A 27235-nucleotide genomic window follows, 5' to 3' on the forward strand; every position below is an offset into this window, starting at 1 on the left:
TTTTGATCCTTGATAGCAAAGGAACTTTTTAGGATCAGATTGTGAGAGTGAACTCTTCCTTAGGAAATTATTTTTGATTGACAAGCAGCAAAACTGGATATAGTACATGTGTGTGTTTTCTCCTTCTTCCTCTGTCTCTCTCCCTCCTTTTCTCCCGCTCTTTCTTTTTCTTTCTTTCTTTTTTAATGCCATATACTTTTTACCCAGAACCAACGAAGACAACAAAAAATTCAAGGAAAAGTTCTTCATTTAAATGATATTTGTACTATTGACCATCCTGAAGACAGTGAATATGAAGCTGAAATGTCACTTCAAGGAGAAGTAAATATTAAATCCAACCATATTTCACAAGAGGGTGTTATGCATAAAGAATATTGTATCAACCAGAAAGATTTGAATGGCCAAGCAAAAATGATCGAAAGTGTAACTGACAATCAAAAATCCACAGAGGAAGTAGATATGAAAAATATCAACATGGATAATGATCTGGTGGTTTTACCATCTCCCACTGACTGTACTAGGAATTTAAATGGTGCCTACCTAACGGAAGGGAGCAATGGAGAAGTGGACATTTCCAATGGTTTCAAAAACCTAAATTTGAATGCTGCTCTTCATCCTGATGAAATAAATATAGAGATTCTGAATGATAGTCATACTCCTGGAACAAAGGTGTATGAGGTTGTAAATGAAGATCCAGAAACTGCTTTCTGTACTCTTGCAAACAGGGAAGTTTTCAATACTGATGAGTGTTCAATCCAACATTGTTTATATCAGTTCACCCGTAATGAGAAACTTCGAGATGCGAATAAACTGCTTTGTGAAGTATGCACAAGGAGACAGTGTAATGGACCAAAGGCAAATATAAAAGGTATTTTAATGCTGTCACTGTAAGTAAAATTAATATTCAGGGGCACATTTTGCACTGCATAGGTAGAGTACTCCTAATTGTATCAGGATTTGGATGGCATGAATAAGTGTCCTTTTCTGTGTAAATATTTTAATAGAAGGATGGAAGAAGTAGGACTTTATTGAAGTGGCTAATACACTGTGACATCCCAGCAGCAGTTAAATGGGACAGTTTTCTCCCTGACATCTCTACCTGTGGGTGAATTATCCCCTTGGAATGCAGTCACCACAGCATCCTGACACATAGTGGCTATTTTTTTCCACTCTTATCTCCCTTGCACCCAGGATGCCACACTTGAATTTATCAGTGAACTAATATGACATGCCCAGTGCAAAGCACTGGGAAGACAGTGCTTTCTTACAGTCTTCCTCAAATGGGAAAAAGGATCATACTGACAATTTCCCTTATCTCCCTACTACGTTTTTTTTTGAGTTTGGGTAAATAGGATGTGGAGGGGCCATGGATTCCCAAGGATTTTTAGTAGAATTGTTGAAACGTTTTAAAATTCTAAGTAGAATTTCATTTATTTACATGTAGAGACAAAAAGTAAGCCTGTGTGTGTGTGTGTGTGTGTGTGTGTGTATATATGTATTTCATATGTGTGTATGTGTATATATATGTGTGTATGTATATATATATATATATATATAAGCTCAGAGACCATACAAAAATAGGCTTACTTTTTGTCTATATATATATCAGCTCAGATAGATGTATAAGCTCAGAGACCATACAAAAATAGGCTTACTTTTTGTCTATATATGTATCAGCTCAGAGACCATACGTATGTGTGTGTGTGTGTGTGTGTGTGTGTATATATATATATGTTTTTTTTTTTTTTTTTTTTTGAGACAGAGTCCTGCCCTGTCTCCCAGGATAAAGTGCAGTGGCCAATTTCAGCTCACTGCAATCTCCACCTCCCGGGTTCAAGAGATTCTCCTGCCTCAGACTCCCAAGTAGCTGGGACTTAACAAGCACCCGCCACTACACCTGGCTAATTTTTGTATTTTTAGTAGAGATAGGGTTTCGCCACGTTGGCCAGCCTGGTCTCGAACTCCTAACCTCAAGTGATTTGCCCGCCTAGGCCTCCCAAAGTCCTGGGATTATAGGCGTGAGCTATTGCACCCAGCCTAAAAAATATTTTTTATAGATGAGCATTTGCAAATGATTTGATGTGATGGAATATACTAAACTTTGAACCTCATTAACCAAAATATGTGTCTCTCCACAGTAATTCAATTTTTCTCTGATTGTAATCATTCTCAGTTATTACTGTATTTTGATTTCATCGTAAGAATTTATGGACATTTTTATCTCATATATAAATACCTATAAAATATCTTTGATTTTGCCTCTTACTCCACAAATTCTACAATATTTGTTATCTAGTACTTCATAGAAAAAGTTTACTGATCCTTGCTTTAGATGTTTGAAATGATTTTATAGCAAATCTGAATGCTGTAGGGGTCTAAAATGATTTTCTCCCTGTTAAAAATTTCTTCTTTTCTTTAGGTGAAAGGAAGCATGTTTACACCAATGCCAAAAAGCAGATGCTAATTTCTCTTGCTCCTCCTGTTCTTACTCTTCATTTAAAGAGATTTCAGCAGGTACTCCTTGTTACCCAAAATTTGTTTTAAATATGTAACACCTACTTTATTACCTATTTTTTTCATTACTGTCTCAACATACTACTTTGTTTCTTTGGTTTTCTGTTGTTTCTTAACTCTAATGTCAATGAAGTCAGAAAGGGAAAAACATAGGGGCTAGGCAGAGGCACATGTGAAGGTGGAGGCACAATCTCCTCAGATTTCCTAGAACTCATGTCCCTCTTTTTAGTACTATTGGCATCTTTTATTTCAGGTTAAAAAAAGAAAAAGACTGGTGTGTTACATATATCTCATGCTTAGGAATATTAGTGATTTTTTCTGTTTTGTGTGTGGCATCTTGTTTTTACGGACCCTTGATAAAAAGACATTGGTGTCTTGGATTGTCATCATTTTGGTGACCTCGTCTTTTCTGGAAAACTTTTGCTATAGCTGTATAACTTCTAAACTGTGTTGCAAATTCTGAAAGTACTTTCAGTATCTTCAGAACGTTTTTCCTCTTGTGGTTGGTATGGGCTTGACTAATTGGGTGGGCCTTTATTAACAATTCACTAAGCTTGGTTCGAGCATGAGGCTGAGAGCGTGTGTTTCACAGAAAAGTATTATGCTATCGCTGAGTTTTAAGCACTCAGAACCTGTGGTCTAATTTGGCATTTCTGGATGGCTGAAGCAGAAACATTGAGAATTTTCTCATGAGAGAAGTTTTTTTTCTTCTTTTTGAAACAGTCTTGTTCTGTCACCCAGGCTGGTGTGCAATGACACGATCATGGCTCACTGAAGCTTTGACCTCCCGGTCTCAAGCGATCCTCCCACCTCAGCCTCTATAGTAGCTGGGACTATAGGTGACTACCACCATGTCCAGCTAATTTTTTAATTGTTTTGTAGAGACAGTCTCACAGTGTTGCCCAGGCTGGTCTCGAACTCCTGGGCTCAAGTGATCCTCCTGCCTCAGCTTCCCAAAGTGCTGAGATTACAGGCATGTGCCATCGTGTCCAGCTGGGAATAGCTTTCTTAATGTGTTGGTGTGTGTTTTTTGTGTGATACGTGTGTACTTAGCAAAAGCAAACCAACTTGGAATCAGTTAGTGGTCAGGAAGAATTGAGTCTCCAAAGAAAATTGAACTAGGACTTAATGTTGATATTCTTTTGGACATCGGAGGGGACTTCGGTTTACTTAACGTGTATTGCTTTTCCAGGAAAAGAAGTCAATCTGTTATGCTTCTCTTTTAGGCTGGTTTTAACCTACGCAAAGTTAACAAACACATAAAGTTTCCGGAAATCTTAGATTTGGCTCCTTTTTGCACCCTTAAATGTAAGGTAAGTCGAAGTGGTCTTTTTCAGGAAAGTCCTTTAAAGTCAAATCATAGCTTACCTAATGCTCCAGTAGCAACTCACTTAAGTATGAAGTTGATAACAATTATTGAGTAGAGTGGGTCTTTGATCATTGTACCTTTATAATTTGAAGATTAGTGATGAATCATTTTGAAGAATGGGTTATTTCACTTCAACATTTGGAATCCCCTTTATTATGGCATACATTGTCTTGTGAGCGGAGGGCATAAAACTAAAGGTGAGCAGATCTATTAATGAATAATCTGTTTAATGTGGTTGAATGTTAAGGCTGGTGAACATAGGTCAGGAGTGGTATACACTTAACCCAGCATGTTGGTGGTTCAGGAATGGCTTTGTTAAGTAAACCATGCCTCAACTATATTTAAAGAAGGAGTAAAAGTATGATGAATCAAGATGAAATGAGTTTTGCAGGCAGAAGGAACAGCAGGAGTAAAAACAGCAGTGTAAAATAGGATGGTGATTGCCAGAGACTGGTAACGTATGTAGTTCTAGAGTTTACAGTACAAGGTATAGGGAGAGTTGAGAAATGAAGCCAGAGAAGTGAGATAGGAATGAAGTTTTGGAGGGTTCTCATGGTGAGGAACTTGGACTTCATTAGGTATACAATGGGGAGCCCTGAGGAGTTTAAAGCACTGGGGTGGCATGGTCAGATCTTCATATGACGTAGGTTACTTGTTGATTTATGGAGGCTGAATTTTAGGAGGGAAAGACTAGAGGTGGGGACATGAGTTTGGAGGCTGTTGTATTAATTCAGCCAGTAGTTGATGAGGGCTTAAAGTTGGGCAGGAGATGGGGAGATAGAAGGAATATTTCAGGAGGTAGAATTAACCAGACTTAATGATTGATTGGCACTGTAAGGTGAGGCAGAGGCCTTTTATAAGTGGATGCTGAGGGTGGCAGAGAAAGGGTTGAGGATGATTCCTGAGGCCTGGCATGACAGATGGGAGTGCTGTAAATTGAGATAGGATATATAGGGAGAAAAGCAGGTTGAGAAAAGCGGGTAGAGAAAGGATAATGACTTCAGTTTTAGATACATTTGAGTGTCAGATACCTTTGAGAAATTAATGTGCTTAGTCTAGAAAACATTTGGATATACATATCTGAGACCTATAGCAGAGAGGTTAGGATGGGCCCAGGGCAAAGATTTAGAAATCAGTACATATGTGGTAGTTTAAACTATGAGAAGATGGGATCCCTTGTGTATAGAGTCTGAAGAGAGAAAAAGGAGATGGCCAATGACAGGACCCTCCTAAGTATCTGAGTGGAAGAGGCAGGGGTAGAAAGTGAGGATACCACAAAGGATCTCAAAGAATCTCCATGTTGAAGAATTTGGGGCTGGGCATGGTGGCTTACGCCTGTAATGCCAACACTTTGGGAGGCCGAGGCGGGTGGATCGCTTGAGGTGAGGATTTTGAGACCAGCCTGGCCAGCATGGTGAAACCCTGTCTCTACTGAAAATACAAAAATTAGCCAGGCATGGTGGTGTGCGCCTATAATCCCAGCTGCTAGGGAGGCTGAGGCAGGAGAATTGCTGGAACCCGGGAGGCAGAGCTGCAGTGAGCCGAGATTGCGTCACTGCACTCCTGCCTAGGTGACAGAGCAGGAAACTCCCTCAAAAAAAAAAAAAAAAACAGTCTGGGCCAGTTGCTGTGATGGGCATAATGGAAGAGGCAGCTAAGGACAATTTATAAGATTTGGTCACATTGAGGACTATGACAAGGTACATGATCATTTATTATACTTTTGTTTCTTAGCAGTAGCGGCCGTCTGGGTTTGGGGCATGGCAGGTACATTATAGGATTCAGGGTGAGGCTTTCTGATGAATTGGATATGGAGGAGATTATTTGTAAGTGATAAATGTGGTTGAAGTTCCCAAACTTCAATGTGTATGTGGGAATCAGACCTACAAATTTTGATTCTGTAGGTCTGGTATGGGATCAAAAATTCTGCATGTTTAATGTAAACTCTCAGGTGATGCTGATGCTGGCTGTTCATGGACCACGTTTTGAATAGCGATGGTCTAGACTGCATATGGGAATTATATTAGTTTCCATGCTGCTGATAAAGATATACTGGGCAAGATATACTGGGCAAGACTGGGCAATTTACAAAACAAAGAGGTTTATTGGTATTACAGTTCCACATGGCTGGGGAGGCCTCACAATTATGGCGGAAGGCAAGGAGGAGCAAGTCACATCTTACATGGATGGCAGCAGGCAAAGCAAGAGCATGTGGAGGGAAACTCCCCCTTATGAAACCATCAGATCTCGTGAGGCTTATTCACTGTCAAGAATAAGCATGGGAAAGACCTGCTCCCATGATTCAGTTACCTCCCAATGGCTACCCTCCCATGACATGTGGGAATTGTGGGAGCTACAACTCAAGATGAGATTTGGGTAGGGACACAGCCAAACCATATCAGGAATGAAGCCAAAAGTCTTCATAGGCGAGGAGAATATAAGCATTGGAGATCCTGTTAGGTTAAAGAGTACAGAATAGGTGAGATGAGAGTTGAAGAAATAGAAAACTTGTGGACTAAGACTAAAAATAAGATTTATGTCCCTTGAGCTCAGGAGTTTGAGACCAGCCTGGGCAACATGCTGAAACCCCATCTCTACAAAAAATTAATTTAGCAGGTCATGGTGGTGTGCACCTGTAGTCCCAGCTATTCCAGAGGCTGAGGTGGGAGGATCACTTGAGCCCAGGAGGCAGAGGTTGCATTGAGCTGAGATCACGCCACTGCACTCCAGCCTGGGTGACGGAGACCCTGTCTCAAAAAGAATTTTATGAAGTTGAACAATTTTGAGTGATGACAAGCCCAGACTCTAGTCCTGGGTGTGGTTGACTAAAATGGAATGGCATTTAAAGTCCTGTGAGGATCATAGATGGACGGAGGAGTACTAAGTTCTTCAGTGAATATGGAGGCACAGATTGGGAAGCTGAGTATAGAGACAGTACTACTGAAGGGCAGTGATGCCTGTTACGGACTTTTTACATGAGAACATAAATAGTTGTCTGAAAAGTGGCTCCTGGTCTAGAGAATGCCTGAAGAATAAGCAGCCTGCACTCTCTGGTGGGGAAAGTGAACACTTGAGAGGTTTAATGTGCTTCTCACCAACTCCCTTAGGGACATTTAAAGATGTAAGGGTAATTTTTGGCACAACCTAAAATACTGTTTTCTTCCTGTTCAGGGCTTACCTTTTTTTAAACAGGGTATTCAGAGTTGTTAATAGCTAGGGTTGTTAAGATATTTTGGAATTATCCTCAGGCTCCTAAAGAAACTGGCAAGTTGAATTCAGTTATTTAGTATCTGAGCCAGGTAACTGCATCAAGTGGCCTGTGGCTTATAGCTTTTCTACCAGGGGAACAATGGTAAATTTATAATAAAAACGGAAGTGTCTCAGGCTGAGAAGAGGTATGGAGAAAAGAGTAGACTCATGAATGATTTCTGCACTCTCAAAGTAATGCTTAAAGACCCTTTGCATAGTGTAAACTTGTCTTGCCCATGACATCTGTGTAAATGGAACTAGAACTAACTTTTGGATTCTACTCATTTTTAAAGAATGTTGCAGAAGAAAATACAAGGGTACTCTATTCCTTATATGGAGTTGTTGAACACAGTGGTACTATGAGGTCGGGGCATTACACTGCCTATGCCAAGGCAAGAACCGCAAATAGTCATCTCTCTAATCTTGTTCTTCACGGTGATATTCCACAAGGTAAGATGTCTTGGAAAATTCAGGCACTCAGCAGATTATGGCAAAACCAAAAAGTAATCAACTTGAATCTTTCCATTTATGTTTGATTTTTCATTTCCTCTTGACAGATTTTGAAATGGAATCAAAAGGGCAGTGGTTTCACATCAGCGACACACATGTGCAAGCTGTGCCTACAACTAAAGTACTAAACTCACAAGCGTACCTCCTATTTTATGAGAGAATACTGTAATATCAAAAGTACTTTTTCTGGAAACACATTTATGGCTTTTATAATGGCTGAAATAACAATAAAAAAAGTAAAGACTAATTAAAATCATGTTCACTTAACATTAAATACATGCCAGAAGAAATCATGTTTATTTAAATATTGAAAGGAAAAACCGAAAAATGTACAAAGGTTTTATATTGTCATATAGTGGTTTTTATTCCTGCTTTGTTTCTGGAAAGGAAATCCTGAATTACTTAAGTCCTTTGTGTTTAATATATCTGGGTGATGGATCACAACACATCAATAAACTGACTTACCCTAAAATCTTGTTTTATTACTGGGAAGATTTTAACTTCTATTGACTTACCCTACTAGGTAACACTTCAAAAAATGTTTCATCAGACTGGCTAATGAAGCTTCATTACAAGTGTGTTAATTTTTTTTTTTTTTTGAGACGGAGTCTTGCTCTGTCGCCCAGGCTGGAGTGCAGTGGCACGATCCCAGCTCACTGCAAGTTCTGCCTCCCAGGTTCACGCCATTCTCCTGTCTCAGCCTCCCGAGCAGCTGGGACTACAGGCGCCCGCCACCACGCCCAGCTAATTTTTTGTATTTTTAGTAGAGATGGGGTTTCACCGTGTTAGCCAGGATGGTCTCGATCTCCTGACCTTGTGATCCACCTGCCTTGGCCTCCCAAAGTGCTGGGATTACAGGCTTGAGCCACTGTGCTTGGCCATACAAGCGTGTTAATTTTATAAGCATCTATATTGACAGCAGAATATAAATGGGAGCAATGTTTCTTTATAATCCTTCTGATGCCATAGTGTGCATAAGCTGGGGTATATAAGGCCTTACTCTGTATTTGCTCTGTGCCAGTGGTCAACTATCTGGGACAGATGTAAGACAAACCAGTCTCACTCCTATGAGTATAACTGGGTACCAAACCCCTTAATACCAGCATACTGGAGAAAGCCTGTGAACTGTCCCAAGTCAGCCACTGTTTGAGTTACATGCAACGCAAAGAGCTTAGGGACACCAAGCGTCTCTGAACTTCTTGAAAGGTTCTCTGAGGACGACTTCAACATACAATGAACACTTCTAACTTGCTGTGGCAGTAATGAGAGTTGTTATCATTCCTAACACCTGTTGAGTTTATGTAAGACCCAGTCAGTCATACTGCTTCTAAAATCTCTTGGAAAGAATACTAAAAACAGGCTGGCACAGTGGCTTATGCTTGTAATCCCAGCACTCTGGGAGGTCAAGGCAGTAGGAAACCTGGAGCCCAGGAGTTTGAGACCAGCCTGGGTAACATAGTAACACCCTATCTCTACAAAAAACTTAAAAATTAGCCAAATGTGGTGGTGTGTGCCTGTGTCCCAGCTTTTCAGGAGGCGGAGGTGGGTGGATTGCCTGAGCCCAACAGCAGAGGTTGCAGTGAGCTGAGATTTCACCACTGCACTCCAGCCTGTGTGACAGAGCAACACCTTGTCTCAAGAAATACATACACACACAATTTCAAACAGTATTATGGACCTTACATAACCAACACATGTAGTAGCACATGTCCTATAAAATTCAGTATAATTATTTATAATAATTTATTTATAATGTTCTTGGCTTTTTCAACACTCCTTACTGATTTTAACAAAATAGAATCTACTTTATGAAAACTGACTTAATTTTGTATGTCAGGTTATCTATTTTCTGTTATAAGCATTTTTTTTTTGTACTTTGCTAAGTAGAGTGTCTTCCATTCAACAAATTATTAATTGCTATTGAAACAAGTCACCTTGAGTCAGGAATTCCAGAGCTGTGACAAAAACACTCTGGAAATCTAGTCCAGGTGTTGGCAGACCTTTCCTGTAGAGGGCCAGATAGTAAATATTTTAGGCTGTGTAGGTCCATTTGGTCTCTGTCAAAAATACTTAACTCTGCCACTCCCTTGTTAGAAAGCAACTGCAGACAATATGTAATGGTATGAGCATGGCTGTGTTCCAATAACTTATTTACACAAACAGGCAGTAGGCCAGATATACATGGGTAATAGGCCTCTACTTACTTACATAAGTGACTTGCCTTAAGTCCCACAGCTAATGTGATTAACAAGGTTGAGAGGAACACATCATTTAGAGCCAATAACCGTGGTCATTAGACAATAAGGCTTTGACAGTAACAATATGTTTATTATAACATCCAGCCAAGAATACAAACACAAAATACCTCTTAATTTAAGGAGAATAAGAAAACATAGGTGATTCTTGAGTACTACTACAAATACAGCCTTCACCTACAGTAAAAATTAAGCCAATTTCAATCATTTTGGTCATCATCCCAGTCTTTCTTCCCACTTGGAGGCTTGGGCCCACCAGCTGGTTTTGCCATGATGATCTGCATAAAAAAGAATCACACAGGAGTATGCTTAAACTTAACCTTTAGCATGAAAAGAATGCTTCTATTAGCATGACTTAAGATTAAGCAGTCTTCTTGATATAATTATGTACTGCATATAAAACACTACAGCACAGAGTTTGCTAGCTCCCTTGTTAGAAATTCAATTGTAAACTTTCAGCAGCATGAGAAAGTTTACTGCTTTTATGGATAACCGCAACAAAATCCACAGAGATTAGTGAACATTCCAAGACATGCACTTCAATAACTCAAAAAGCTGAAAGTGAAAATATGTGCATGCATCACTGGTATAAGTCGGTCAGTCAGTTTGGCACCTGATTTGCTATTTATATATGAGATTCGTCTTGCCAACCATCTCTGTCCCAATTTCCTTGTGGTTTAGGAGCTTTAGGTCCACCTGCCAGCTTTGCCATTATAATCTAAAGTAGTTGATACATTAAGTATATACAAAGTTTAACACTGAAATTTTCTAAAACCTGTAAATGAGAATCATTCAAGCAGCCAGAAGTTTTCATAAACAAATATCTAAGCCCTCAGTTCCCAACTTAAAAAAAGCGCCACAAACCTCACCTTACTTTATCTAAAATAAATAAGTTTTAGCTTTTTTTTTTTTTTTTTTTTTGAGACGGTGTCTTGCTCTGTTGCCCAGGCTAGAGTGCAGTGGTGCAATCTTGGCTCAATGCCACCTCTGCCTCCTGGGTTCAAGCAATTCTCCTGCCTCAGCCTCCTGAGTAACTGGGATTACAGGTGCCCGCCACCACGCCCGGCTAATTTTTTACTTTTAGTAGAGACGGGGTTTCACCATATTGGCCAGGCTGGTCTCAAACTCCTGCATGATCCACCCGCCTCGGCCTCCCAAAGTGTTGGGATTACAGGTGTGAACCACTGTGCTCGGCTGGAAAACATCTTAATTACCATCTGCAAACCTGAACTGGGCATATATATATATATATATATCAGCCAACCATGACAGCACCTGCCTACAGTTCCAGCTATTCGGGTTGTTAAGGCAGGAGAATCACTGGAACTCAGGATTTTGAGGCTGTGGTGAGCTTATTATGATTGCACCACTGTACTCCAGCCTGGGTGATAGAGTAAGACCTTATCACAACAACAACAAAAAAGATACCTAAACCTGAAATTCTCAGAATAACATGTTACTGATTGAGAGTAATTTCAGACTGAAATAAAGGCATTAAGTGTAATTTTTAGAACCTAAGTACACCTTGATTTTAAAAAATAACTAAAAGCTGGGTGCGGTGGCTCACGCCTGTAATCCCAGCACTTTCGGAGGCCAAGGCAGGCAGATCACGAGCTCAAGAAATCAAGACCATCCTGGCCAACATGGTGAAACCCCGTCTCTACTAAAAATAAAAAATTAAGTGGGCATGGTGGCATGCGCCTGTAGTCCCAGCTACTCAGGAGGCTGATGCAGCAGAATTGCTTGAACCTGGGAGGTGGAGGTTGCAGTAAGCTGAGATCACACCACTGCACTCCAGCCTGGTGACAGAGCGAGACTCCGTCTCAAAAAACAAACAAACAAAACACTAAAACAAGTAGTTCCCAAACTTTAGTGGGCACCATAATCAAAAGTGCTCATTAAAACAGACTGCTAGGCCTCTTCCAGCATCTTCTGATATCGGTGGGTCTGGAGTGACGTCTGAGAATCTGTATTTCTTCTTCTTTTTTTTTTTTTTTTTTTTTTTTTTTGAGATGGAGTCTTGCTCTGTCGCCCAGGCTGGAGTACAGTGGTGCCATCTCTACTCACTGCAGGCTCCACCTCCCAGGTTCACGCCATGCTCCTGCCTCAGCCTCCCGAGTAGCTGGGACTACAGGTATCTGCCACCAAGCCCAGCTAATTTTTTGTTTTTTTTAGAGAGACGGGATTTCACCATGTTAGCCAGGATGGTCTCAATCTCCTGACCTCGTGAGCCGCCTGCCACGGCCTCCCAAAGTGCTGGGATTACAGGCGTGAGCCACTGCGCCTGGCCTCCAAGAATCTGTATTTCTTATTTATTTTTAGTTTTTCAAAAGATGGAGTGTCACTCTGTCAACCAGGCTGGAGTGCCATGATGTGATCATAACTCACTGCAGCCTTCAACTTCTGGGCTCAAGTGATCCTCCCACCTCAGCCTCCTCCCTAGCTGGGACTACAGGTGTGAGCTGCCATACCTGGCCGAGAATCTGTCATTCTAACAAGTTCTCAGGTGATGTTGATACTATTTTGGGACCATACTTTGAGAACTAGTGAAATAGACATTCCAACAAAGATTAATCCAGTCCATACTACACTATCCAATGCTTAAAGCTTGATGTGCAATTCCTTTTCTAGAATATATACTATATAAATTTAGGTTCACTATACTATACACTATGTACACAAACTGGTTAATATAGTTGGATGAGTTCTTTAGATACATACTTCACATAGAGTGCAAAGACTGGGGGAACAGATCAACCAACAACTTCCCCTACCATAAGATAAAGCAGACTCCCTAGTTTAAAGCCAAAATTCAAAGTGCCTTTGTGACCAAGGGTGGTGGTTATTGTCTTGCTTGGATAATTGACATTCAAAGTTCCTAACTAACACAGTTGGAATTTCTGCGTACCTTATGCTGCAGTCTACTTAGCTTCTTCCATCCCTGCTATTTTTGGTTTCCCCTTTTATTCTCAGCCACATTCTAATTTCTAGAGTAAGTATTTTCTTAGGTTTCTATTTATTTAAGAACTCAAACATATTCTTCCATTGAAAATCACCTAATAAGCTGACAGAGAAATCCCTGTTAATCTGGTACATAGACATCTAGTTTCTGCTTATTTCCAATGACTTGAAACTAAATATCCAGTTCCATTTTTGGTCATCTCTTGCTATCATAGTTCTTGCAATAAATTTGTTATAATTACCACCAACTGGTCCTTACTGTACTTAAAAGCTGAAATGTCTTTCCACTGATTTCTACTTAGGACTTACTTCACCTTTAATATGACATGACTTTTACCTAACGGATGTATGCTGTCCCTCTAGCAAATTAAAATTTTCTATTAAGTACTTATAAATAGTCATTGCTTATTACTTCAGAATTTTGTGGGGAAATGTATTTAATTAAGTTTGCCAGAAAACACCTTTTGGAAAAATAATTATGATTTCAGGTTTACTTCTATATATAGAACAGTCTACCACAATTCTTCAAAAAAAAAAAAAAAAGGGTAGAAATATGATTTTAAACACCTTTAACATCTTTTAGTACCTCAAGCTATAATTTGTCATAGCAGAAAAAATTTTCAATGCCCAGTCCTCTTATCTGCAGACAGCTAGAGACTCCATTTTCCTTCAAGTTGGTGGTCTGCAGTGTCTGCTTGAGGGCTTTATGGTCCTTCCAAATTCCATGTTAGTATTATATATTAAATTTACTCTCTAAATTATTTGTACAAATGGGTTCTAAGGCTAAAAGGTTTGAAAGTTATATTTAAATTACATTTGTTCCACTGATTCCAACTTAAAATGGCAAAGGATTCTTCCAGTGGAAAGATCTCCATTTTAAATTAGTTGTAATATATTCAATACAATTTATAATAGCAGAAAAAAATTGGAGGACTAAGAATCCTTTGAATTAGAACTATGCTATGTTCTAGTTCTGGGAAAATATACTATTAAACCGTATGCAAATGAGTATTTTAAAGATGAAAATTTCACTTTGCTCACCTGATCCACTCTAAGTACAGTGACTGCAGCATTAGTAGCGAGTTTGATAGCCCAATATTTTCCCAGGTAAGTATCTAGAATACCAGCTTCCAACATGTCCTTTACAGCAGGGACTTCAGCCTGTCAAACACAATTTTCATCCTTTCATTTAAAATCCTTTTATGTGAAAATGTTTATACCCACAAAAAGCCCCACATAGCTCCTTAAATAGTACTGGAAAGTAACCAAGCACAGTCCTACCTTACAGAGTCATCCTTTAGTATGTGAGGATTGGTTCTAGCACCTCCAAGGATGCCAAATCTGTGGATGCTCAAATCCCTTATATAAAATGGCATGGTGTTTGGATATAATCTATGCACATCCTCTCATATACTTTAAATCGTCTCCAGATTAATTATATAACAGTGTAAATAGTTGTTATAGTGTATTTTTAAATGTCTTTAGTTTTTCCAAATATTTTCAATCTGTGGTTGGCTGAATCAATGGATACAGAACTGGGCTGACTACACACTACAGAACAAAAGACTATCAATAAAACAGAAGGAAAATGAAACATTCCTCCATCAGACAAACTATGTAAAAAACTAAGAAAAAATCTGCTCCCAAATCAGAACACTGTTTCTCATTGATATTTCTTTTAAACTCATACTATTTTTAGGTTGTGCATTCCCCAAATAAAGCAATTTAAGTTCAGTGTTTTTTCAAATACCTCAATATCTAATCCAACATTTTTATTTCCTTCTTGATGTACTGCATAAAGTTTAGAGATTACTTCATTGGCCTTAACTCCAGAGTTTTCTGCCAGTGCGCGGGGAATAGCTTCAAATGCCTCAGCAAACTTCTTAATAGCATACTGTTCAAGTCCAGGACATGTCTAAAACAAAAATGTGTTAATTACTGTCTTTTATTCAAGCAATGGAAAGAAAGTCAATTTATACAGAAAAAGCTGTACCTCTCCATATGATGTGATCTGTTTGGCTAATTCAATTTCTGTTGCTCCACCTCCGGGTACGAGACGTTTATCCTGTTATGTAGCACCCCACCAAAAAAAAAAAATGAACACAAAACAAATTCACTCAAAAGCAGTTTGCAGTTTTCTAATCCTTACACATTCCAGTACCCCACCAAACAGGAGTTTTTATCAGTCACTGTTACTCAAATACATATTACAAATTTGGTAAAAATGAGTGGGTGGGGCAAATTTTCTTAGTGCACAGTTTCTGGTATATGAAAAGGACCAAAGTGAAGAATAGAAATAGCACCATATCATTTTTGCATATCCACAGATACAGCACTAAGAACTACTTTAGCAACTAAGAGTACATTACAATGGAAAACAACTATAAACAATTTTTTTTTAAGCTCTGTTTTGCTGTTAACTCTGTACAATCTTTTTTGGAAACTATCATATTCAGTAACAGTGGACACTTAAGTCTTAGGTAAAAACAAAAACAGGTGCTTCATTTCATATAAACCACTCATTCTGAAGTTCTCATGATGTGCAAGAGTCTGCAAACCGTACTTTTAAGACCATACAAATTACTCAGACCTTACAAACTACTAAGATTATTGCTAATACTGACCCTTGTAAGAACTTTGAAAGTATTAACACCATCGTCTACTGCCCTTTCTATGTCATCCATCAGATTGTCTGTAGAGCCTCGAAGTACTATGGTAGAAATGGCGCCATCTTCCTTTTCTATCAAAAAATTAAATATATTTGGTGATTAAATACAAGAAGCTAAAGCCCTACACTTAAACATGTTTTACCATTCCTACATACCATGCTTAAAAACCACCACCTGAGTATCTCCAACTTCTGAGAGGTAAACACTGTCACAATGTCCCATTTCTTCAAGGACAGGAGGTGTCTGTAATAAGAAAGTGACTGTTGTAATAAAAATTCCATCATCTTCAACTATCTTTTAGTGTTTTCCAAAATACATACCAATCTAGGAAGAGCTGTAGCACCAACTGTTTTACAGAGTCTTCGGAGATCCCATTTTGAGTTTAGCCTTTAAAAAACACAAAGACCTTAATAAAAGTTTTAATCAATTTCAGATAGCATATAAAGTTCAAATTAAAGAGGAACCTGTATACCAGCCCCCACGTCACATTCCTTTGACAATGGATTTTAACTCGGAACATGTCTGGATTGCAATGAACACTGAGTCCAGGAAGCTGATTCCTGACTCTGTGAGTGAGTCCAGCTGGCCAATAGTACCACATCTTAAGCCTGTGTTGTACAGCATTGTTCTAGAATTGGGAGAATGGAAGTCACTTTAGGATGTCAGTGGTTTATAGTTCTAAAACACCAGAGAAACCCTTATAAAACTCAACAGCATATAGAAAATTTTTGCTTTACTTTGTGCAATCAATGTTCTGTGAACAAGAGTGATTTATTTTGCACATTTTATTAGGTACTAGGGATGGTGGTAGGTAGAAATGGGTAAGTTGTCTAGTGTGCACCATAAATGTGTTCATGGATTAAAAGGGATCTTCCTGACTCCACACTCTGATAGGCAATGCACCAAGCTTGTGTCTAGTCTCTTGGACAAGTTGTTCCTTTTGCCTGGAATGCTTTTCCCTCTTCAATTATCTGGTAACTGGTTCTTCAAGCTCTCAGCTTAAATTTATGTTTTCTCAGAGGTGTTTCCTGACCCCTCCCCAAACTAAGTCCTTCTGCTATTTGACCTAGTACCTTTACTTTCCCTTTATTAACAGTCTTCATGGTCTATTTTGTTTAGTGTTTTCACCACCAAAAAACCATTTATGATATATAGGTAAAAAGAATTCGGCTTTTTCTTACCTCACTAACATGATATTATATTTATTTGCATAATGAAGAGCCATGTCTGCCACTTTGCCACCTGTTACTACGACATTTGCACCAGTATCAGCAATAGCTTTGACTTGTGCATCCATGAGATTTTCTTCTCCCTTACTAAAATTCATCAATTCTTCAGCAGTCTTTATCAACACTGTTCCCTGGCAAAACAAGTAAACATTCCCTTTAAAATCATTTCACTACGTTGGCGTTCAAAGTCATTAGATAATAGTTTACTGAAGAAATAAAGGTTTGGCAAAAAAAATGATAAATGTGCATATATTATGAAGCAGCAGAATACTGTAGGTGTGAAATAGAAACTCAGCTTGCTTCTAGAACCCCCTCTCAAAACAGATGCATCTGCTTTTGATAAGTACTTAGGTGGAAAAGTACTTTTATCTATTTATTTATTTATTTTGAGACACTCTCTCACTCTGTCACCATGCTGGAGTGCAGTGGCAGGATCTTGGCTCACCGCAACCTCTGACTCCCTGGTTCAAGCGATTCTCCTGCCTCAGCCTCCCAAGTAGCTGGGATTACAGGCAAGCGCCACCACGCCCAGCTAATTTTTGCATTTTTAGTAGAGACGGGGTTTCACCATGTTGGCCAGGATGGTCTTGATCTCCTAACCTCGTGATTTGCCTGCCTTGGCCTATGCTGGGATTACAGGCGTGAGACACCGTGCTCGGCCAAGAAGTGCTTTTATTTTAAATATGTCAGGTAGGTAGGTGTCCTGGTGTTTGTCTTTTGACAAAGGCTAACTGGTGTTACCAAAACAACATTGTGGTTCTCAAACTTTTTCTAAAATGTGGACTAGGCCGGGCGTGGTGGCTCATGCCTGTAATCCTAGCACTTTGGGAGGCCGAGGCGGGTGGATCACTTGTGGTCAGGAGTTGGAGACCACTCTGGCCAACATGGTGAAACTTTTCTCTATTAAAATACAAAAATTAGCCAGAGATCACTTGAACCCAGGAGGTGGAGGTTACAGGGAGCCGAGATCGTACCTCTGCACTCCAGCCTGGGTGACAAAGCAAGACTCTTAAGAAAAAAAAAAGAAAAAGAATAAAATACAATAAAATGTGGACCAAATGACCAGACCCACCTCATGCTACAAAATTTTAAAACTATCAACAACTTGGATTTCAAGAATTCTAGAGATGAAGTCAGCCACTATTGACTATAAACACAAACTTCAAACTTTCTAACATGTATTTTTAGAAACATACCTACCATTTTCAAATTACATTAGCTTATCTTGTTTCAGGATGCTACAGAATGTCAACTTTATTTTTGTGAAGAGCACACAAAATACTCACATTCTCATATTCTTTCACTTGCTGAATGTATAAGCTCTACTAGAAGGGCTGTGTGTCAGAATAAATAATACGGCCACCATCTTTATATTGCAAGTTTAATGTTCAGTAGTTGAATTAGATATTCAAAGACTATAAATCTGGCATAAAAAAATAGGTAAGATCCTGCAATGTTCAGTTTTTTTAAGAAGTACTTACTGGTTTAAGAGCTAACTCAAACAATCTGAAAGTGCAACCCCAATTATTACTTTTAAGGTCTGAAGTCTACATACCTTAGTTTCTGTTATCATGCCATCAAAAGGACAAGAGTACACTGCTATTTTTGCATCTTTGACAGATGTTACATCACCTTCGGTTTCCTTCTTAAAAACCATGCCATGCAATACTGAAGAGGAACTGATACCAGAGCCCTAAGGAATTGAATACCAAAACCATCAGCAATCTCATGAAAATAACATTACAGTCAAACTGTTGATTCTCCATATACCAAAAATATCCCTTTCTAAAATAAAGTCATAAACCAAGGCAGTGACTCCTGGGATATGGGGTGGAGTGGTGGACATACAGCACACCCTTCTGCTCTAGGCAGAAATCACTGAGGGAATGAGCTACTTTTAGGGAGGGGAGGTCCTTCCATGTACTGGGAAGAACCAAAGGCAGAGAACTGCTCTTAGCCATTCAGTTACCTAGAACTTGGTGCCAATATACCAGCCACAGCTGTCAGTACTGCAAATGTGTACAACACAGAACAAAGCAAAGATTCTGTTCTCACAAGGTTACATTTAATGGGAAAAGCTGGCAGTACGTGGAGGGAGACAGCAAACATAGAACACATGAGTATCTTCGGGGAAAGCACATGTACTTATGTTACGCTAAATTCACATTAACAATCAGAATGCCAATGTGCAAAACCAAAACGACTCCAATGATAGGTTTTACTCTATCAAGCACATTTTATCAAAAATATACTTTAATATTTTAATACTAACATTAAAGTGTGAATTCTATTACTGAAGAGGAATAGGACAATTTCCACCCCACTCAACACCGTCTTATAAGCTTATTATAATTCAGAGTATTATGAAGAACACAAAAAAATTAGTATTTTGCACTGGGCGCGGTGGCTCACACCTGTAATCTCAGCACTTTGGGAGGCCAAGGTGGGCAGATTATGAGGTCAGGAGTTTGAGAGCAGCCTGGCCAACATGGTGAAACCCTGCCTCTACTAAAAAAATACAAAAATTAGCTGGGCATGGTGGCATGCACCTGCAATCCCAGCTACTTGGGAGGTTGAGGCAGGAAAACCGCTTGAACCTGGGAGGCGGAGGTTGCAGTGAGCCGAGGTCGCGGCACTGCACTCCAACCTGGGCAACAGAGCCAGACTCCGTCTCAAAAAAAAAAAAAATTTAGTATTTTGTTTATACATTGTTCTTAAACCCACAAGACATCAGAGAAAATGACTTTATAAGGAGATAATATGTCAATATCCTTTTAAACTTAAATAGGTAGTAGTATTATTACAACTTAGCAACATCAAAATGTTACAAAATAATGCCTCAAAGGCCAGGCCCGGTGGCTCATGCCTGTTAATCCCAGCACTTTGGGAGGCCAAGGCAAGTGGATCACCTGAGGTCGGGAGTTCGAGACCAGCCTGACCAACATGGAGAAACCCCATCTCTACTAAAAATACAAAATTAGCAGGGTGTGGTGGTGCATGCCTGTAATCCCAGCTACTCGGGAGGCTGGGACTGGAGAATCACTTGAACCAGGAGGCGGAGGTTGCAGTGAGCCGAGATCATGCCATTGCACTCCAACCTGGGCAACAAGAGCAAGACTCTGTCTCAAAAATAAATAAATACACAAATAAAAATAACGCCTCAAAAAAAGTCCTAAGTGTCCAAATCATGAAGTTAACATTTAGGTTTAGATGAACACATTTTTCTTCTTTTTGCACAAAAAAAACAAAAAAACACAAAAAAACTGACCTAGATATGTAGCATTAATGCATTTTCTACTTACCAGAATTTTACAAACTCTGATGTTATCAACATTGAAATGGCCGGAATCAGGAAAAATAGATACTGTTAAGAAAATGAGACATATCAAAAGATTATTTTGGGACAACAGAGAAAGTATCTAGTCATGTTAAAGACATTTTTATTTTGGATCTTTTCATTCACTGATATTTACTTACCGCATGCCTGAGCAATAAGCTTGGCCAGAAATACTTCATTACCATATTGTTTACTCATTATGGAGGTACGAAGTAGAGATGAGACTTCATCAATATCTCGAAGGTTTTTTGCAGAACAACATACCAAATTAGGAAGAATCTCATGAGCTTTTCTGCAGGCTATTTCATAACCTTCTATGACCTAAAACATAAACAACATTTCCTATTCTGACATGACTTAAAGTAGCTTATTTTGGTAACCCAATGCATATGGATGTTTATTTTTGATACAAAATGACAAAGAATATACTTCGGAATAATACATATAGTAGACTCTACTAGTTATGAATGGAGGCTTAGATGACAGCCCAAATTTGAATCTTAACTCTACCTAACTCACTAGCTATGAGATCTTGGACAAGATTTTTCTAATTTTAGTCTCTCTTCTCATCTAAAATAAAGTGGGAAAAAAACCAGATAAAATGGGATTATAAGGCCTCACTCATAGGGTTTTTGTGAGACTGAAATGATACTGCATGTGAAGCCTATGTACTATAATGGCTGGTACAGAGCAAACTGCTCAGTGCATGTTAGCTACTACTATAATAATGATTTTAGTTTATGTTTTAAGCAGGTGTATATGTAAGCAAAAATTAAGTAGGAGTAAATTATAAATGAACACTTGCCTCTGAAACTGACAGGCCAATCCTCAGAAGTTCTTCAGCTAATTCCAGGAGAGCTCCAGCAAATACGAGAACAAAGTTTGTGCCATCTCCAACTTCTTGCTCTTGCATATGAGAAGCCATTACAATCATTTTTGCAGCAGGATGCTGTACCTAGTAGAAAAGGTAATATCAAGTTAAACATCTGATCCTTAAAGCAACATAAAATTGTTCATTTCCATTTCTTAAATAGACTCAATTTTCTTGTAGATTAGGTAACTCCATCTGATCACACTGTTACACTGCTATACGCTACTTATAGTGTGGTCACAAGAAAAAATCCAAGTCCCTTTATGCCGATCAGCACAAATGTATCACTATAAATAAGAATTTCAAAGTGCATCCTCTTTTGGTGGCCTCTACATACAGTGCCACACATATGGTTCAGCATATCATTATATTTCACTAAATTAAAAAACAAAGTAATTACAACCACCAAACCTAGGTATTTTTTAAAAGCCTTCAGGAGAACTAAAATAGATACCACTTAACTTGGTCATGACTCTCAATATCTATTTTACTATATATTCTTGTTGTAAGGGTTATCATTTGTGATTTAAAGAAAAGGAGGAGTATAAAATTTTTCTTAAAATATAACATAATTTTATGTGGATTTTATTCTTAGGATTTTAGATACCTTTACAGAAACAAGCCAAGGAGTAAGAACTGAGAGCAATGAGAAAACTATAAAAAGTCAGCCCTGTGATTTTATTATTTTGACAGTATCACCACTGTACTTTAATAACTCCTGAGATGTAACTCCTGAGATCATCAGTGTGCAACATTAACATTCACAGTGACAAATCCTTGTACAAATGTTTTGTGGAGCTAAAATTTAACTTTTAAGTTCTTTAAGAATTTATATATATAATATGTATTTTTTTTTCTTTTTTGAGATGGAGTCTTGCTCTGTCGCCCAGGCTGGAGTGCAGTGGCGCGATCTTGGCTCATTGCAACCTCTGCCTCCCAGGTTCAAGTGATTCTCCAGCCCCAGCTTACTGAGTAGCTGGAACTACAGGTGTGCGCCACCACGCCCAGCTAATTTTTTTTCTGTATTTTTAGTAGAGATGGGGTTTCACCATGTTGGCCAGGCTAGTCTCAAACTCCTGACCTTAGGTGATCCGCCTGCCTTGACCTCCCAAAGTGGTGGGATTACAGGCGTGAGCCACCGCGTCCAACCAAAAATATATTATTTAAGAGGTTAGAAAAATGTTGATTCTTCTATAGTTTCATTTAAAACAAAAGATTAAGTTCTAGTGCTTTCAAGGGCTAAGGTTCAGGAAAATTTCCTGAGGTTGAATATAATTACAAGGCGGGAATGAGGAATGGCTCTCTCTGCCTGTTCAGGTGCCAGATCTTCCTTATAACCCTGCTGGCAGGCAGTATCTATTTTATAGACTCTAATAGTAAAAATGAAGCTGAACAAAGTAAAATGCCATCAACTGATTGTTTTTATTTTCACAAAACCTAATGGTTGGATCTTTTTAAAAACCACTGTTACATGTATACGTTTTTGCATTGTGGAATAGTTCACTTCAGAGTCACTCTACAGAATGAAAACAATGGTAATCAATTTCATATCATAATTAGCAATGTATCACAACCAATCCCTCCATAAATTAATAACTTAGGAGATTTTTAAGATTTCAGTGGCTAAAGCGTTCCATCTAAAGAGGACTCTTTAGAACAATCTGTACAATAAATTTTCAAGTTGGAAAAACAGTCCCTTATCCAATCTGAAATAAGAGATTTCTTCTAGTTAAAATCTACTTAATTTCGATGTCACCAAAATATTTCTTGACTTTTTAAAGAAACAACTTACTTCTAGTTCTCTTAAAATAGTTGCTGCATCATTTGTCACAAACAACTTCTCCAAGTGGTTGATAACCATTTTGTTCATTCCTCAAAAGTAACAGAAAAAGAAAGCCATTATTAATCAAATCCTTCCCCAAATACCCAGGAAAATCTAGTAAAAAAAAATATAGATTTGTATATTAAAAAAAGAGCTTTGCAAGAAAACACATACTATCTATTCTTCAAGTTTATCTTATAGCCCCATGGGCATTCTCTGACTGCAGACCCATATTCTTTCTTTCTTTTCTAATGTCCTACAATATTTACTACATAAGATGCCAAATCTCACATTTTTGCCAATTTCTATCTTCTGTTTGCAACATGACTGTCATGCAGCAAGTGCTCAACAGAAATTAACATGTAAAAAGGCCAAAATAATCTACTTAGTATATTTAGTTGTATGTTTATTCCATGAAACTGTATCACTTAAATTTAATTGGTGGTAGAAGGCAAGAGGAAGGAGAGAATTTTCTTCCTTAAACTATGTCACTTTTATATTTAGTGTTTGTCAGAATGAACATTAGGTACTATCTTACTAGTCAAAGTGTTACAATTTTTCTATCCTCTCAACAGGATAAAAAGTAATATATTGACCTCCATTTTTCTAAAGAGATATGAGTTGATTGAAAATTAGAAATAACTAAAAATTGGAAATGAACTATTCACTGAGCTATCAAATTAACTTCCGAAGCCATACTATAACATCCTCAGAACAAGTTTGAAAGAAGACGTAGTACACAATATTCTACTACTGTATCTTTACAAATATTAATTTAGAAATTACCATTTGGTCCATATGCTGTACGAGTGGTTTGGGCAAGTTCCTTGCAAGCTTGTATGTTTCTATACACAGCCTCTTCTAATCCTGAAAAGTGCTGTTAAAAAAACAACAAAAAACCCCGCTAATTAGACAGGACAGTGAAACAAGAATTTTCAAATACAAGATATCTTTGCTTATATCTTGCCTCTAATAAAGAGGGAGGAGCATAGCTTAGGTATTTGGCACAAGAGGGCTGGTTACAAATCTTAGCTTTCTGGCTCTTTTTAAATTTGGGCAATTTTCTTAATATTTCTTCATTATAAAATGAGGTAATTATAATAGTACCTAACTCATAGGATTGTTGAGACAATCAAACAAGATTTTTTAATGTAAAACACAGCATTTGATATTCATAAAGGATGCATACGTTTCCTCTCTAGTTGAATGAATAAAGTATAACATTTTGGGGGACCGCAGATACCTACTTACACATCAAATCATAAGACTTATAATTTTTTTATTAAAAGTAGTGAAAAGTACACGGAACCATGCTAAGACTAATTAGAGAATGGGTATGAGGTACTTCAAGTAGAATACCTTTCCAGAGTTTATCAGTATTTTCTAACTAACTGTTGAAACGTGGAATATTTTTCTTATTGTGTTAGAATCTGGGCTTCTGTAAAGCCAGAAGTTCTTTAAGTATGTGCCACTGAAGTGTTTAGAGACTGAATACTTTTTTTGAATTGCAACATTATCCCAATGTATATGTACTGAAAAAGTGAACTGCTCACAGTACTAAAAATTCTCACAAATTCTACACTGGACTTTTTTTAGAGTTGAGGTTTACTTGGGTCCTCAGATGTATTTCACTAATCTACTGTGCATGAGAACATTTCTTTAGAGAAGCGCTGCCCAGTACAGTAGCCACTGGCTACATGGGGCTAGTAAAAGCAATTAAAATAAATTTTCAAGTAATTAAAATTAAAAAATTCAGTTCCTCAGTTGCAGGAGCCACAGTTCAAATGCCCAGTAGATACATGTGGGTAGTGAATATCACATTGGACAGCACTGATACAGCATATGTCCAGCACTGCAAAAAGTTCTATTTACATAGCACTGCTTTACAATACAAGCCATGATTTTGTGATCCAAAACCAAGGTTAATAGCCATTACTCTTTTTTGAGAGAGAGAGAGAGTCTCCTCTATCGCTCAGGCTGGAGTGCAGTAAGCTGAGATCGTGCCATGATCTCACGTGCCACGTGGGCCTCCCGGGTTCAAGCAATTCTGGAGGCTCAGCCTCCTGAGTAGCTGGGACTAGAGGCGCGCGCCACCACACCAGGCTGTTTTTTTTGTATTTTTTTGAGAGGCGGAGTTTCACCATGTGGAACTCCTGGCCTCAAGTGATCCACTCACCTCGGCCTCCCCAGTGTTGGGATTACAGGTGTGAGCCACCAACCGCTGCCAATAGCCACTACTTTAAAACCATCTTCAGCAATAAGAACTGTATTCCAGCAATAACACTTAAGTCTGAACTCCTGGCTTACACTCTTGCTTCTTCCCCTCACTCCCCATTCTGTGAGAAACTACCATCTGATCAGATCCCCTCATTCTCATACTTAAGACCCTTCAATGGTTTCCCAACCCACTTAGGATAAAATGCAAATCCCTTTTCAAGGAAACAAGGCCCTACATATCCCGGCCCTTGTATGGCTCCTCCTCTGAATTTACCATTCTTCCTTTCTTTGGTAAGCTTCAGCCCTATAACCTGTTGTTGTTGTTGTTTAAAAAAAAAAAAAAAAACCGGTCTAAATCATTCCTTCCTCAAGGTCTTTGTACTAGTTAGTCCCTGAGCCTGGAATTTCCCCCTAAGTAAGAGGTGGGGGGAAACAGCCCAGGCTCAAGGGCTTCTCTCACTAAGCACTGAGCTAAGAGTTCTTCCCTAAACATCTAAGTGTTCTGTCTATTCCTGATCCTTCTTTTACAGACATTTTTACTTCCTGTCATCCTCTACTATAGCGCAGTTTCTTTCATCATTATTTGGAATTCTCTTTTTATGTAATCATTATTTCTGCCTTAGAAGGACATACACTCTACGAGAAGTGGGACTTTTGTCTTTCACTGCAGTTCCTTCAGTACCTATTTATTGAATGAAATAGCTCAGTGTTCTGTAAGAAACTACTAGCACTGGAATGACAATGTTTTGTGATACACGAGTTTTCCAAAACTGTATTAGTGAAAAAAACCCAAATTGGAAGCTATTATCGCAGCCTGATTTTTTCAACGGAATCAGCCCATATCATTTTCAAAAGATTATTCCACCAACACTTACCTTAAACCCTGACATTTACTTACTATACCGACATTATTTGAAAAGTGCATCCTACAAACATGAACCTAGTTCTATTAAACTGTTAATGCTCCCCGTACCTCGCATAAAACCTTAAATTCAACCACACTGATCTATTTCTTGAATTAACAAAATCTGGAGGACATACAGAGGAACGCAATTTGAATAGCACAAGAGACAAATTTATCAATAGTGCAGTAAGATATTTTTTAAAACTATGCTACCGAACTAACGTTCAAGACAAGGCCATTAAACAAAACAGTGTTAACTGCACCCCTGTACCACTTATCCTGCAGATTACACAGAACTCAGACACCACCTCTTGGTCCAATCTCCATAATTTAAAGACGAAGAAAACAAAACCCAAGAGAGTTAGATTTTAGATTAAGCCAGCTAACATAAGTTGGGACCGGAACTCATTTGGCTACAACGCGTGGCTTCTGTCAACTAAGCTGAAAGCCGTATGTTTCTCACTGGGAAGGAAGCAACCAAGACCCAGCCCTTTTTCCCAGTCTCTTCTCTGGATCGCCTAGTTTTCGTTCTTTCCCATCCTACAACTCGCGAGCTATGTGTCAATCGACGTCGCAGTTCTCAAGACAATTTCATCTACGTTATTCAATTTCACCCTCACAACCCCTTTTAAGGGTGACGGGCCTTAGCCCTATTTATGGATGGAGGCAAAACGCATGCGGGGCTTCACGTCCGTCCACCTTCAAGGTGTACAATATCGATCGTGCCGCCAACCCCTGGGCCTTCTCCCGGTCGCGGAGGAAGAGAAGTGCCTGCAGGCTCCGGGGGCCAAGCCCTTCCAAAATCACCTCCCTTTCTGGAATCTTCTCTTCCCCCGGCCGCTGTGCCAGGGCAGCACGCTCAGCCCGTTAGTAGGCCCTTCTACTTCGCCGCGGCCGCCGCAGCCCTATGCTGACTCTCCCACCTCATTCCTTTCCTTCAGCCCTTACTTTCGCTCCCTCCTTGAGCATCTGGGCAAAGCCCGGAGCCTTGGGAACGTGAAGCGCCATTGCCAGCCTGCAGGAAGCCGTTCACGCGACCGCTCGGAAGACCGCGGAGGAAGCGAGGAGCACGCACAGCCTTCTGGGGAAGCAGCGTACGGCCGCCTCACGCTCTTCCTTGCTCTCCAGTTAGCCCACCCTTTCCCCGCCGCCAGGTCTGAAGCATCGCGAGAAGAGCAACTTCTGTGGCCAGAACCAAGCTGACGATCCCCGATCGGGTAGATCGATAGGGCGGGCCCAGGGAGCGCCTGGGCTCTGGCTCACGCACGCGCAGACATCCCAGGTCGTGGGAGGTTGCTCCAGTCTGTGCTCTCTGACCATACTCAGTA

The 27235-nt window shown here is 39.2% G+C and overlaps 2 protein-coding genes across 8 annotated transcripts in view; one reads left to right on the forward strand and one right to left on the reverse strand.

Moving 5' to 3' along the window:
* USP16 (ubiquitin specific peptidase 16) overlaps positions 1-8114 on the forward strand; it is a 31594-nt gene extending 23480 nt beyond the window's left edge. For all 6 annotated transcript variants that reach the window (XM_024239421.3, XM_054542871.2, XM_024239422.3 and 3 more), the window contains 5 exons: positions 208-868; positions 2420-2514; positions 3741-3827; positions 7426-7582; positions 7690-8114. In XM_024239421.3, coding sequence (XP_024095189.3) covers positions 208-868; positions 2420-2514; positions 3741-3827; positions 7426-7582; positions 7690-7811 — 1122 coding nt within the window. In that variant the 3' untranslated portion in view covers positions 7812-8114. The remainder of the gene's footprint in view (positions 1-207; positions 869-2419; positions 2515-3740; positions 3828-7425; positions 7583-7689) is intronic.
* Positions 8115-9946: 1832 nt separating this feature from the next.
* On the reverse strand, positions 9947-26972 carry CCT8 (chaperonin containing TCP1 subunit 8). Of its 2 annotated transcripts, none has more exon segments than NM_001132213.2 (15): positions 9947-10175; positions 13900-14019; positions 14609-14773; positions 14852-14923; positions 15483-15598; positions 15683-15770; positions 15848-15914; positions 16709-16887; positions 18312-18449; positions 20059-20120; positions 20234-20414; positions 20899-21048; positions 22757-22836; positions 23573-23663; positions 26856-26972. In NM_001132213.2, coding segments are annotated over 15 exon segments (1647 nt in total). In that variant the 5' UTR covers positions 26916-26972; the 3' UTR covers positions 9947-10097.
* Between the last annotated feature and the right edge of the window lie 263 nt (positions 26973-27235).

The sequence above is a fragment of the Pongo abelii genome, chromosome 22 (assembly GCF_028885655.2).
Source record: "Pongo abelii isolate AG06213 chromosome 22, NHGRI_mPonAbe1-v2.0_pri, whole genome shotgun sequence".
Classification (NCBI taxonomy): Eukaryota; Metazoa; Chordata; class Mammalia; order Primates; family Hominidae; genus Pongo; species Pongo abelii.